Source organism: Oncorhynchus keta, unplaced genomic scaffold (assembly GCF_023373465.1).
Source record: "Oncorhynchus keta strain PuntledgeMale-10-30-2019 unplaced genomic scaffold, Oket_V2 Un_contig_25850_pilon_pilon, whole genome shotgun sequence".
NCBI lineage: Eukaryota > Metazoa > Chordata > Actinopteri > Salmoniformes > Salmonidae > Oncorhynchus > Oncorhynchus keta.
In genome coordinates, this window is record NW_026284657.1 from 10390 (window position 1) to 23091 (window position 12702).

General features: G+C 44.4%; 1 protein-coding gene across 1 annotated transcript; it reads right to left on the reverse strand.

Annotated features, from left to right (window-relative positions):
* Window positions 1-391: 391 nt before the first annotated feature.
* Window positions 392-9634, reverse strand: LOC127922481 (uncharacterized). The gene is made up of 2 exons (XM_052506346.1): window positions 9485-9634; window positions 392-2544 (listed from the first exon to the last, which is right to left on the reverse strand). Exon 2 carries the CDS (start codon window positions 2024-2026, stop codon window positions 392-394), a length of 1635 nt encoding a protein of 544 aa, XP_052362306.1. The 5' UTR covers window positions 2027-2544; window positions 9485-9634.
* Between the last annotated feature and the right edge of the window lie 3068 nt (window positions 9635-12702).

Sequence of the window (12702 nt, forward strand, 5' to 3'; positions counted from 1 at the left end):
GGGTTAGGGGAAAGGTTAAGGTTAGGAGTGGGGTTAGGGTTAGGGTTGGGGTTTGGGGAGAGGTTAGGGTTAGGTATGGGGTTGAGGGAAAGGGGTTAGGCGTGAGGTTTGGGGAGAGGTACACCCAAACAAGGGCAGGCGTTCATCCACCTCTGGGCTCGCCTCCCTACCACTGAGGAAGGTTCCCGCTCAGCCCAGTCAAAACTGTTCGCTGCTCTGGCTCCCCAATGGTGGAACAAACTTACGACGCCAGGACAGCGGAGTCAATCATCACCTTCCGGAGACACCTGAAACCCCAAGGAATACCTAGGTTGGGCTTCTCACCCCCCTTGGATTTAGATGGGGAGGGTTCCACTGGGTTAGGTGAATGAGGTTTGGATAAGGAGGGACTTTAAATGTAAAGGTTAGGAGTAGGGTTGAGGTTAGGGTTAAGAGAGGTGGATGATTTGCTGTGGTCTGTGGGTGTTGGATGAATGGGAGGGAGGGCGGCCAATGTGTTGTTTTTAATAGTTCTTAAAAATCGTTTTGAATATCCTCTTCTTCTAAGTGCGTTGAATAGTATATTTATTGCATAATCCAGGTCTTGCTTGCAAGATGATATCCTGTAGAACCGTATAATTTGTGATTTTATTATTCCCTTAAATGTATGTTTGGGGTGGTAACTGTGTTTATGAAGTAAAGCATGTGTGTCTGTTGGTTTGAAGTAGACTCTAGTGTGTAGTGTTTTCTGTGATTGATTGTTGTTACTGAAAAAAACTGTTGTGTCTAAGAAGTTGACTTCTTGCGGATGAATTGTGTATTTAACCTTGATGGATGGATGATGACCGTTGAGAATGTTTATAAAATTTGTGAATAACTGGATGTCGTGGGGCCAGGCTCCTATTATGTCATCTAAAAAGCGGTAATAGAAAGTGGGTTGATATGGACACTTGGCCAGTGCCTCTCTCTCCCATTCAGCCATGTATATGTTGGCGTAAGCAGGTGCAAATTTCTTGCCCATAGCTGTTCCCTCCACCTGCAGGTAATATTGGTCATTGAATAAAAAGTCATTACTAGTCAGGCTGATTTCTAATAGTTGTAATATTTCTTTGTCCGGTCTAGTGTTGTCTGGGTATCTCTTAAAGATGTTTCTAATTGCTTGTATTCCTGTTGCTGTATTTATGTTGGTGTATAGGCTATCAATATCTATTGTGAATATGTGTGTATGGGAGGGAACAACTATGGGTCCAATCCTCTCCATGAAGTGGTAGGTGTCCCTGAGGAAGCTGGGGTGCCTAGTGGAGAGAGGGTTGATGTGATGATCTATATATTGTGAAATGTTGTAAGATTCACTATTGCAGTCTGAGACAATCGGTCTGCCAGGAGGAACTTCAAAGGGAATTGTCCATGTCTCCGGTTCCTTGTGTACTTTTAACAGTAAATAGAATAGTCTAGGTCGTGGGGTGTCTGTACCGTAGAGAAAGTCCCGTTGTTTTGCTGTGATGTAGTGTTGGTCGTAGAGTCTTTTTATTATTGTCCTTAGCTGTGTCTGTGTCTGTGGTTGTATACTGTTTTCTATATGTTTATAATGTTTGGTGTTTGATAACTGTCTGTTGGCTTCATACATGTATTGATGTTTATCCAATATTACTATTTTTGAACCTTTATCTGCTGGTTTAATGATGATGTGTGGGTTGTTTTTAAGTTGTTGTATTGCCTGTCTTTCTACGTGTGTGAGGTTATCCTCCCTATCTGTGTGAGTCTGATGATTGTGAAGTGTGTTTTTGTCCATTCTAATTAGTCTCCTGATTCTGCCATCTATCTGGGAGGTTTTAGGTTCCCAGGTAGATGGTAAAGTAAATGGTAGGTGATTGTCCTCTGTGTTGTAGTCAAAATAGTCCAACAGTTTAAGTCTTCTATGGTATTTGTGGGTGTCCCTTTGAAGTTCCTCCCAATCAAATTTGTTTGGGCGAGGGATGAATGTCAACCCTCTCTCCAGGAGCTTTACCTGTGCTGCTGTGGGTATGAAAGATTTGGAAAGATTCATGATATTAGTTGTTGACCGGTCCGCTGCTCCCCTTGGTGGGGGATCTGCACTGGTTATTGGGGAAGGAGAGAGATTGCAAGAAAAGTTATTTCTATCCAGACTGTGGCTTGTGGTTAATGTAAATTTAACTGTCTACACCAGTGTTGAAAGATGAGGTCTGCTGTGGTGGATGTCCAGTGTATGAGATCTGTTGTTGTGTGAAATGTGTCTTGTGGGATCTCTAATAGGGTTGGGAAGTTAGTGGTGATGTAAGCGTTGATGAGCTTAAGGTTTCTCTTCTGCTGTGGAGTAAGAAGAGGTGAATGGCTGATGACAGGAATGTATATTGTTGCGTTTGGAAATGTTTTCTTTGCCTCCTTGTGCATAACTGACAACTGTTTTAGTGATGTTTGGAATGGGTCATGGTCTTTATTGTTCAGGCCCACCGAGATAACAACCGTCGCTGTGTCTGTGTGTATGGGGGTTTTTTCCAGTACTTTTATGAAGTGATAAAATGTTGCCCCTGGGTAACTGTCTACCTGGATGTTGGGGTTATTGAATGGTGGGACCCGGTTGAGATTTGAGTCTCCTATGATGAGTGTTGGTGTATGTCCCTCAATGTTCCAATCTGCTACCTTGTAGTTCGGCCTAGCCTTGTGATAGAAGGGTTTTGGGAAGGGTGTGTGGGTATAGGCTGTGGTTGGGGTTGGGGTTGAAGAGGGGCTGTGGTGGGTGTGATGGTGGGTATTTTGAGGCGCCAGTTGTACAGGGACCCTGGACCGGTAGAGGCACAGCTATATTCGTTTTTTGTGGGGGTTCGGATTTGGGAGCTTTGGGGTGTTGCCCATTGTCTTGCCCTTTAGTCCTCGTCATGTGCCCCTTGAATTGCCCTGTCCTTGTCTGTACCCCTTGCCTGGCGCCTCCTGTGGGTGAAAGAGGAGCAGATGTAATTATGTCCCTGAGTAATATTGATACGTTACTCTGTGCTCCTTTGCAGTTAGTGTTTTGTTTAATGGGTGTAGCTGTAAGTGTATCTGTTTCTGTTTGACTGTTGGCTGTGTGGTGAACCTGGGCTATGATAGGGGTGACTGCTTTAGGAGTAGGGGTGACTGCTTTAGGGGTAGGGGTGACTGCTTTAGGGTAGGGGTGACTGCTTTAGGGGTAGGGGTGACTGCTTTAGGGGTAGGGGTGACTGCTTTAGGGGTAGGGGTGACTGCTTTAGGGGTAGGGGTGACTGCTTTAGGGGTAGGGGTGACTGCTTTAGGGTAGGGGTGACTGCTTTAGGGTAGGGGTGACTGCTTTAGGAGTAGGGGTGACTGCAAGTGTACAAGTTTCTGTTTGACTGTTGAACCTGGGCTATGATAGGGGTGACTGCTTTTGGAATAGGGGTGACTGCTTTAGGATAGGGTGACTGCTTTTAGAGGTGACTGCTTTAGGAGAGGTGACTGCTTTAGGAGTAGAGGTGACTGCTTTAGGAGTAGAGGTGACTGCTTTAGGAGTAGGTGGGTTTAGGACTGACTGCTTTAGGAGTAGGGGGCCCACTGGACTTTTCCATTTCTCCTCTCCAGTTGTGGGGGTTGTAGGGGTTGCTATGTTTCCCTCTCCTTTTTGCTTGGAAAGGGAGGAATCAGCCAGAGTGGGTGTTGGGGGTGGGGAGTGAAGATGTGTTTTGGAAGAGTCTGTATGTGGAGGTTGTAGGTTTCACTCAGGGTCGGTTGTTTTCCCAGTGATAGTGTCCGTAGGTATGATGGTTGTTTTTTTGGCAGGGGGCGAGGTTTTGATAGAGGTGGAAACTCCTCTGCTGAGGAGAGAAGGGGCACTGGGTTCGGAATTGGAGTTAGTATCGTTGGTCGGGAAATTTGTAGTGGGGTGTGTTCTATTATTGGAAGTGTATGTGGTTGGTCTCCTATTGTGTTGGTCTGTATAGTTATTTGTTGGGGAGAGGAAGTGGCCTGAGGGGTTTCAGGGTGGTTTCGACTCTAATGATGGTGGTGGGTGTCAATTTATGTTTGTACCTCTTATGTGCCCAGCCTGTTGCGATTGTCAGTGCCAGAGTGTTGGGTCTGTTTATTTGTTGTGTAATAGTGTAGGTGATTGACCGGTAATGTGCCTGTAGTATGTTCATGTTGTTTTGCATCCACTGGTGTGTGTTCTGTGATAATTTTGTTGTGGTGTTATCTGTGGGTGGGTGAAGATGGTTTGATAAAGTTGGTGACACGATGCACCTGTCTCATCATGCCAGTGGGGAATGTCTGGTTTTTAAGTGCTTTTTCCACCACCTCCATGTGGTGGGTTGCCTGTATTAATTTAAATACAGTTTGGCAGTCTGTCTTGTCTCCTCATCTGGGGGTTCGTATCGGCCCGGCCGTCTGTATGCATAGGGTTGGGTTTGTGGTATCCTATCATATGACCTGGTCTTTAGATTCATTAGTGCCTGCATTGTTCCTAAACCCTGAGGCTAAAATACCTAAATACTGCGCTTCCTAGTTAGTACCCTACAATCGGGTTGTTCTCGGTCGAGGAGGACCGGACAGTGTAATTCAAAAAAGCAGGGCAATACTATATTTAGAAATAGAAGATGTGAAGGCCTGAACAGCACGATACTTTTTGTGCTGCTCAGAGCCAGTCCTTACCGCCTTGTTATTTTGTCTGCCGGGTTTATTGAAGTATGAAGGTAGAGATGAGGTTATGGTTGTTTCTTGATGTTCCCGAACTCCAGGGCTGGGGCTGTGATCCGTTGATCTTTCGCCGTGTTCTTTGCAGACCGGGTTATTGCCATATAGAGATGGAGATGAGGTGTACCGATTGTTTCTTAGAATTCAAAGGCTGGGGCAGTAATCAGTTGTTCTTTCTGGGTCCAATCCTGTTAAAAATCTGGTCCCACAGGTTTAAAATCCCAATTGTTTCCCCAAGTGTCTGTGCACCTTTAGACAATGAGCTCCCCTTACCCCTCCACATCTTAATTCTAAAACGTAACTTTTAATTATATTGGTTAAAATCAAAAAGGTGATTAAAAGCCAAGCAATGTTAAAATCCACTGTGAAGTCCTGTTAGCAAAGCCCTGACGTTTCGCAGAACTTTCTGCTTCTTCAGAGGGATCTTTTCCTCGACCGAGAACCCTGTATCTTTTAAAGATGGGCGCAATTAGGAGGGAGAGACCCAGCCGCTGCGCCCAAATTGGGCGTTTCTATCTTTCTGTTATCTTATTGGTTCAATTTACCCGCGGGAGATACTCAAAGGCGGGAAATGTATGGCCTTACAAGAGCTTATAAATTGAGCTCCTCTTTCTTCTGTTTGCTTTTCCGTTCAGTTTCCAGACTTTGTTCTAAATTAACCTAACGATATTCCCAGTCAGATCTTCTGTCAGCTAAATATCCTTTGTCATGATAGTCCCTCATTTATCCCTCATTTATCCCAATATTTCCCTCTCTGATACTTTACTTCCCTAACTTTCCCTCCCTATTCTGTCCCCGTCTTGTTACTCTGTTCAATTATATTACATTTTTCTATTGTTCTGTATTTCCTTAGTTGTTATTTGTAGTTCTATATATGAATACAATTCGATCCCTCCAGCACAATGAGACAAATCAAAGAAATAAAAATTAATAACAGTGTTGGGGAGAGAAGAGTGAATCAATGTTATATGTTGCTGTGATTCACAGCTATTGCTCTCCCGGTGCGTCCAGATGTGTATGACCCGTGGACAGCGGAGGAGCAACACGCCACCCGGGGAGCAGAAGCCAGCACCTGAGGGCAGTGCTATGCTTGTAGAGGGACAACCCAGGGATGGCACGGGCTAGGGTTAGGTTTTGAATATAAATGTGTTTCGTTTCAACTAGTTCGTTTTACGGTGCACTGGCCTATCTCCTGTTTATCCCTCCCATGTGTGATAATCTAATCTAATAGGTGTAGTACTTAAAAAGCCCGTAGATGTCCTCCTAAGACCATAAATAAAACTGAGGTAAGCTCCAAGTTGCCTCTTTTTTTGGATGGCAGTACAGAAGTCAATGTGGTGAGAGATTCATTCAACCATAGTGTTGTTAAATGTGAACATAAACGCCATATTGTGCATTTAAATGGTTTTATTGTTTTGTTAAAGGACAGAAAAACCTAAAAGAGGCAGTGCCAAACTAAAACCAAACAAGACATAAATCTATAGAGAATAAAAATAAATTATGAATAAAACCATGTTCTTCTCCATCCATTTTCTGTCTGTTAAAACCCATTTTCTAAAACCTCTCGTTCAGGCCATTTGGCGTTATTGTCTGTAGGTGCTGGATCCACTCCCGTTCTACCCTCTTTCGCTGCCCACAGGTCCAGCCTATATGTGCCTGTAACCCTGATATGGTAAGGTGAGTGATGGGATGCTCCTGGAAGTGGGTTATGAGTTCTGTTTGTAGGTGTGCCCTTTTAATGTTATACAGGTGTTGTTTGAGTCTGGTTTCTATGGTGTGTTTGGTTTCTCCAATGTATTGTTTATTGCAAAGTGTGCATGTAATGATATAAATGGTGTTATGTGTGTTCAATGAATAAGATTCTTGTACTGGTGCTGATGTGTGGCTATGTATATTTGTAATGAACTTTATCTGTCGAAAATGGACGTTATGAGGTTTGAGGTCTTGTGGTGGCTTGCTACTGAATCTTGCTTTGGTGAGCATGTCCTTTAAGTTTTTGTTCTTTCTAAATGCTGAGATAATTCTGTATGGTTTGAGTGGTATGTAAGTGTGCTGAACTGTAGAGAAGTTGTGTTTGAATGATTGATGTAGGGGTCTAATTCTATGTGAAAATGTGGTTACTAGGGGGATGATAGTTGTCTGTTGATTGAGTATTGATGACAAAGGAGGGGAGACAGAGGAAGTGTTCCGGTTTAGTGATTGGTGCAGATCACTTTCCATAGGGGAGTCAGGGTTAGGGTGAGGGAGGGAGATAGGATGAGAACCCTGGTTAGGGTAATGGTACACATTAGGGTTAGGCGTGGGGTTAAGGGAAAGGTTAAGGTTAGGCGTGAGGTTTGGGAGAGGTTAGGATTAGGCGTGGGGTTTGGGGAGGGGTTAAGGTTAGGTGTGGGGTTACGGGGAAGATTAAGGTTAGGCGTGGGGTTAAGGGAAAGGTTAAGGTTAGGAGTGGGGTTAGGGTTAGGGTTGGGGTTTGGGGAAAGGTTAAGGTTAGGTATGGGGTTAAGGGAAGGGTTAGGCGTGGGGTTTGGGGAGAGGTTAGGGTTAGGCGTGGGGTTTGGGGAGAGGTTAGGGTTAGGTGTGAGGTTGAGGGAAAGGTTAAGGTTGGGCGTGGGGTTAAGGGGAGGGTTAAGGTTAGGTGTGAGGTTTGGGGAGGGGTTAAGGTTAGGAGTAGGGTTGAGGTTAGGGTTAAGAGAGGTGGATGATTTGCTGTGGTCTGTGGGTGTTGGATGAATGGGAGGGAGGGCGGCCAATGTGTTGTTTTTAATAGTTCTTAAAAATCGTTTTGAATATCCTCTTCTTCTAAGTGCGTTGAATAGTATATTTATTGCATAATCCAGGTCTTGCTTGCAAGATGATATCCTGTAGAACCGTATAATTTGTGATTTTATTATTCCCTTAAATGTATGTTTGGGGTGGTAACTGTGTTTATGAAGTAAAGCATGTGTGTCTGTTGGTTTGAAGTAGACTCTAGTGTGTAGTGTTTTCTGTGATTGATTGTTGTTACTGAAAAAAACTGTTGTGTCTAAGAAGTTGACTTCTTGCGGATGAATTGTGTATTTAACCTTGATGGATGGATGATGACCGTTGAGAATGTTTATAAAATTTGTGAATAACTGGATGTCGTGGGGCCAGGCTCCTATTATGTCATCTAAAAAGCGGTAATAGAAAGTGGGTTGATATGGACACTTGGCCAGTGCCTCTCTCTCCCATTCAGCCATGTATATGTTGGCGTAAGCAGGTGCAAATTTCTTGCCCATAGCTGTTCCCTCCACCTGCAGGTAATATTGGTCATTGAATAAAAAGTCATTACTAGTCAGGCTGATTTCTAATAGTTGTAATATTTCTTTGTCCGGTCTAGTGTTGTCTGGGTATCTCTTAAAGATGTTTCTAATTGCTTGTATTCCTGTTGCTGTATTTATGTTGGTGTATAGGCTATCAATATCTATTGTGAATATGTGTGTATGGGAGGGAACAACTATGGGTCCAATCCTCTCCATGAAGTGGTAGGTGTCCCTGAGGAAGCTGGGGTGCCTAGTGGAGAGAGGGTTGATGTGATGATCTATATATTGTGAAATGTTGTAAGATTCACTATTGCAGTCTGAGACAATCGGTCTGCCAGGAGGAACTTCAAAGGGAATTGTCCATGTCTCCGGTTCCTTGTGTACTTTTAACAGTAAATAGAATAGTCTAGGTCGTGGGGTGTCTGTACCGTAGAGAAAGTCCCGTTGTTTTGCTGTGATGTAGTGTTGGTCGTAGAGTCTTTTTATTATTGTCCTTAGCTGTGTCTGTGTCTGTGGTTGTATACTGTTTTCTATATGTTTATAATGTTTGGTGTTTGATAACTGTCTGTTGGCTTCATACATGTATTGATGTTTATCCAATATTACTATTTTTGAACCTTTATCTGCTGGTTTAATGATGATGTGTGGGTTGTTTTTAAGTTGTTGTATTGCCTGTCTTTCTACGTGTGTGAGGTTATCCTCCCTATCTGTGTGAGTCTGATGATTGTGAAGTGTGTTTTTGTCCATTCTAATTAGTCTCCTGATTCTGCCATCTATCTGGGAGGTTTTAGGTTCCCAGGTAGATGGTAAAGTAAATGGTAGGTGATTGTCCTCTGTGTTGTAGTCAAAATAGTCCAACAGTTTAAGTCTTCTATGGTATTTGTGGGTGTCCCTTTGAAGTTCCTCCCAATCAAATTTGTTTGGGCGAGGGATGAATGTCAACCCTCTCTCCAGGAGCTTTACCTGTGCTGCTGTGGGTATGAAAGATTTGGAAAGATTCATGATATTAGTTGTTGACCGGTCCGCTGCTCCCCTTGGTGGGGGATCTGCACTGGTTATTGGGGAAGGAGAGAGATTGCAAGAAAAGTTATTTCTATCCAGACTGTGGCTTGTGGTTAATGTAAATTTAACTGTCTACACCAGTGTTGAAAGATGAGGTCTGCTGTGGTGGATGTCCAGTGTATGAGATCTGTTGTTGTGTGAAATGTGTCTTGTGGGATCTCTAATAGGGTTGGGAAGTTAGTGGTGATGTAAGCGTTGATGAGCTTAAGGTTTCTCTTCTGCTGTGGAGTAAGAAGAGGTGAATGGCTGATGACAGGAATGTATATTGTTGCGTTTGGAAATGTTTTCTTTGCCTCCTTGTGCATAACTGACAACTGTTTTAGTGATGTTTGGAATGGGTCATGGTCTTTATTGTTCAGGCCCACTGAGATAACAACCGTCGCTGTGTCTGTGTGTATGGGGGTTTTTTCCAGTACTTTTATGAAGTGATAAAATGTTGCCCCTGGATAACTGTCTACCTGGATGTTGGGGTTATTGAATGGTGGGACCCGGTTGAGATTTGAGTCTCCTATGATGAGTGTTGGTGTATGTCCCTCAATGTTCCAATCTGCTACCTTGTAGTTCGGCCTAGCCTTGTGATAGAAGGGTTTTTGGGAAGGGTGTGTGGGTATAGGCTGTGGTTGGGGTTGGGGTTGAAGGTGGGGCTGTGGTGGGTGTGATGGTGGGTATTTTGAGGCGCCAGTTGTACAGGGACCCTGGACCGGTAGAGGCACAGCTATATTCGTTTTTGTGGGGGTTCGGATTTGGGAGCTTTGGGGTGTTGCCCATTGTCTTGCCCTTTAGTCCTCGTCATGTGCCCCTTGAATTGCCCTGTCCTTGTCTGTACCCCTTGCCTGGCGCCTCCTGTGGGTGAAAGAGGAGCAGATGTAATTATGTCCCTGAGTAATATTGATACGTTACTCTGTGCTCCTTTGCAGTTAGTGTTTTGTTTAATGGGTGTAGCTGTAAGTGTATCTGTTTCTGTTTGACTGTTGGCTGTGTGGTGAACCTGGGCTATGATAGGGGTGACTGCTTTAGGAGTAGGGGTGACTGCTTTAGGGTGACTGCTTTAGGGGGTGACTGCTTTAGGGGTAGGGGTGACTGCTTTAGGGGTAGGGGTGACTGCTTTAGGGGTAGGGGTGACTGCTTTAGGGGTAGGGGTGACTGCTTTAGGGGTAGGGGTGACTGCTTTAGGGGTAGGGGTGACTGCTTTAGGGGTAGGGGTGACTGCTTTAGGGGTAGGGGTGACTGCTTTAGGGGTAGGGGTGACTGCTTTAGGAGTAGGGGTGACTGCAAGTGTACAAGTTTCTGTTTGACTGTTGGTTGTGTGGCGAACCTGGGCTATGATAGGGGTGACTGCTTTTGGAATAGGGGTGACTGCTTTAGGAGTAGAGGTGACTGCTTTAGGAGTAGAGGTGACTGCTTTTAGAGGTGACTGCTTTAGGAGTAGGTGACTGCTTTAGGAGTAGATGTGACTGCTTTAGGGGGGTGACTGGACTTTTCCATTTCTCCTCTCCAGTTGTGGGGGTTGTAGGGGTTGCTATGTTTCCCTCTCCTTTTTGCTTGGAAAGGGAGGAATCAGCCAGAGTGGGTGTTGGGGGTGGGGAGTGAAGATGTGTTTTGGAGAGAGTCTGTATGTGGAGGTTGTAGGTTTCACTCAGGGTCGGTTGTTTTCCCAGTGATAGTGTCCGTAGGTATGATGGTTGTTTTTTTGGCAGGGGCGAGGTTTTGATAGAGGTGGAAACTCCTCTGCTGAGGAGAGAAGGGGCACTGGGTTCGGAATTGGAGTTAGTATCGTTGGTCGGGAAATTTGTAGTGGGGTGTGTTCTATTATTGGAAGTGTATGTGGTTGGTCTCCTATTGTGTTGGTCTGTATAGTTATTTGTTGGGGAGAGGAAGTGGCCTGAGGGGGTTTCAGGGTGGTTTCGACTCTAATGATGGTGGTGGGTGTCAATTTATGTTTGTACCTCTTATGTGCCCAGCCTGTTGCGATTGTCAGTGCCAGAGTGTTGGGTCTGTTTATTTGTTGTGTAATAGTGTAGGTGATTGACCGGTAATGTGCCTGTAGTATGTTCATGTTGTTTTGCATCCACTGGTGTGTGTTCTGTGATAATTTTGTTGTGGTGTTATCTGTGGGTGAAGATGGTTTGATAAAGTTGGTGACACGATGCACCTGTCTCATCATGCCAGTGGGGAATGTCTGGTTTTTAAGTGCTTTTTCCACCACCTCCATGTGGTGGGTTGCCTGTATTAATTTAAAATACAGTTTGGCAGTCTGTCTTGTCTCCTCATCTGGGGGTTCGTATCGGCCCGGCCGTCTGTATGCATAGGGTTGGGTTTGTGGTATCCTATCATATGACCTGGTCTTTAGATTCATTAGTGCCTGCATTGTTCCTAAACCCTGAGGCTAAAATACCTAAATACTGCGCTTCCTAGTTAGTACCCTACAATCGGGTTGTTCTCGGTCGAGGAGGACCGGACAGTGTAATTCAAAAAAGCAGGGCAATACTATATTTAGAAATAGAAGATGTGAAGGCCTGAACAGCACGATACTTTTTGTGCTGCTCAGAGCCAGTCCTTACCGCCTTGTTATTTTGTCTGCCGGGTTTATTGAAGTATGAAGGTAGAGATGAGGTTATGGTTGTTTCTTGATGTTCCCGAACTCCAGGGCTGGGGCTGTGATCCGTTGATCTTTCGCCGTGTTCTTTGCAGACCGGGTTATTGCCATATAGAGATGGAGATGAGGTGTACCGATTGTTTCTTAGGGTTCCCGAATTCAAAGGCTGGGGCAGTAATCAGTTGTTCTTTCTGGGTCCAATCCTGTTAAAAATCTGGTCCCACAGGTTTAAAATCCCAATTGTTTCCCCAAGTGTCTGTGCACCTTTAGACAATGAGCTCCCCCTTACCCCTCCACATCTTAATTCTAAAACGTAACTTTTAATTATATTGGTTAAAATCAAAAAGGTGATTAAAAGCCAAGCAATGTTAAAATCCACTGTGAAGTCCTGTTTGCAAAGCCCTGACGTTTCGCAGAACTTTCTGCTTCTTCAGAGGGATCTTTTCCTCGACCGAGAACCCTGTATCTTTTAAAGATGGGCGCAATTAGGAGGGAGAGACCCAGCCGCTGCGCCCAAATTGGGCGTTTCTATCTTTCTGTTATCTTATTGGTTCAATTTACCCGCGGGAGATACTCAAAGGCGGGAAATGTATGGCCTTACAAGAGCTTATATGTTGAGCTCCTCTTTCTTCTGTTTGCTTTTCCGTTCAGTTTCCAGACTTTGTTCTAAATTAACCTAACGATATTCCCAGTCAGATCTTCTGTCAGCTAAATATCCTTTGTCATGATAGTCCCTCATTTATCCCAGTATTTCCCTCTCTGATACTTTACTTCCCTAACTTTCCCTCCCTATTCTGTCCCCGTCTTGTTACTCTGTTCAATTATATTAAATTTTTCTATTATTCTGTATTTCCTTAGTTGTTATTTGTAGTTCTATATGTGAATACAATTCGATCCCTCTAGCACAATGAGACAAATCAAAGAAATAAAAATTAATAACAGTGTTGGGGGAGAGAAGAGTGAATCAATGTTAGATGTTGCTGTGATTCACAGCTATTGCTCTCCCGGTGCGTCCAGATGTGTATGACCCGTGGACAGCGGAGGAGCAACACGCCACCCGGGGAGCAGAAGCCAGCACCT

Coding starts and splice junctions, on each gene's coding strand:
- LOC127922481 (XM_052506346.1), bottom strand. CDS start 2,026: ATGAATCTTTCCAAATCTTTCATACCCACAGCAGCACAGGTAAAGCTC.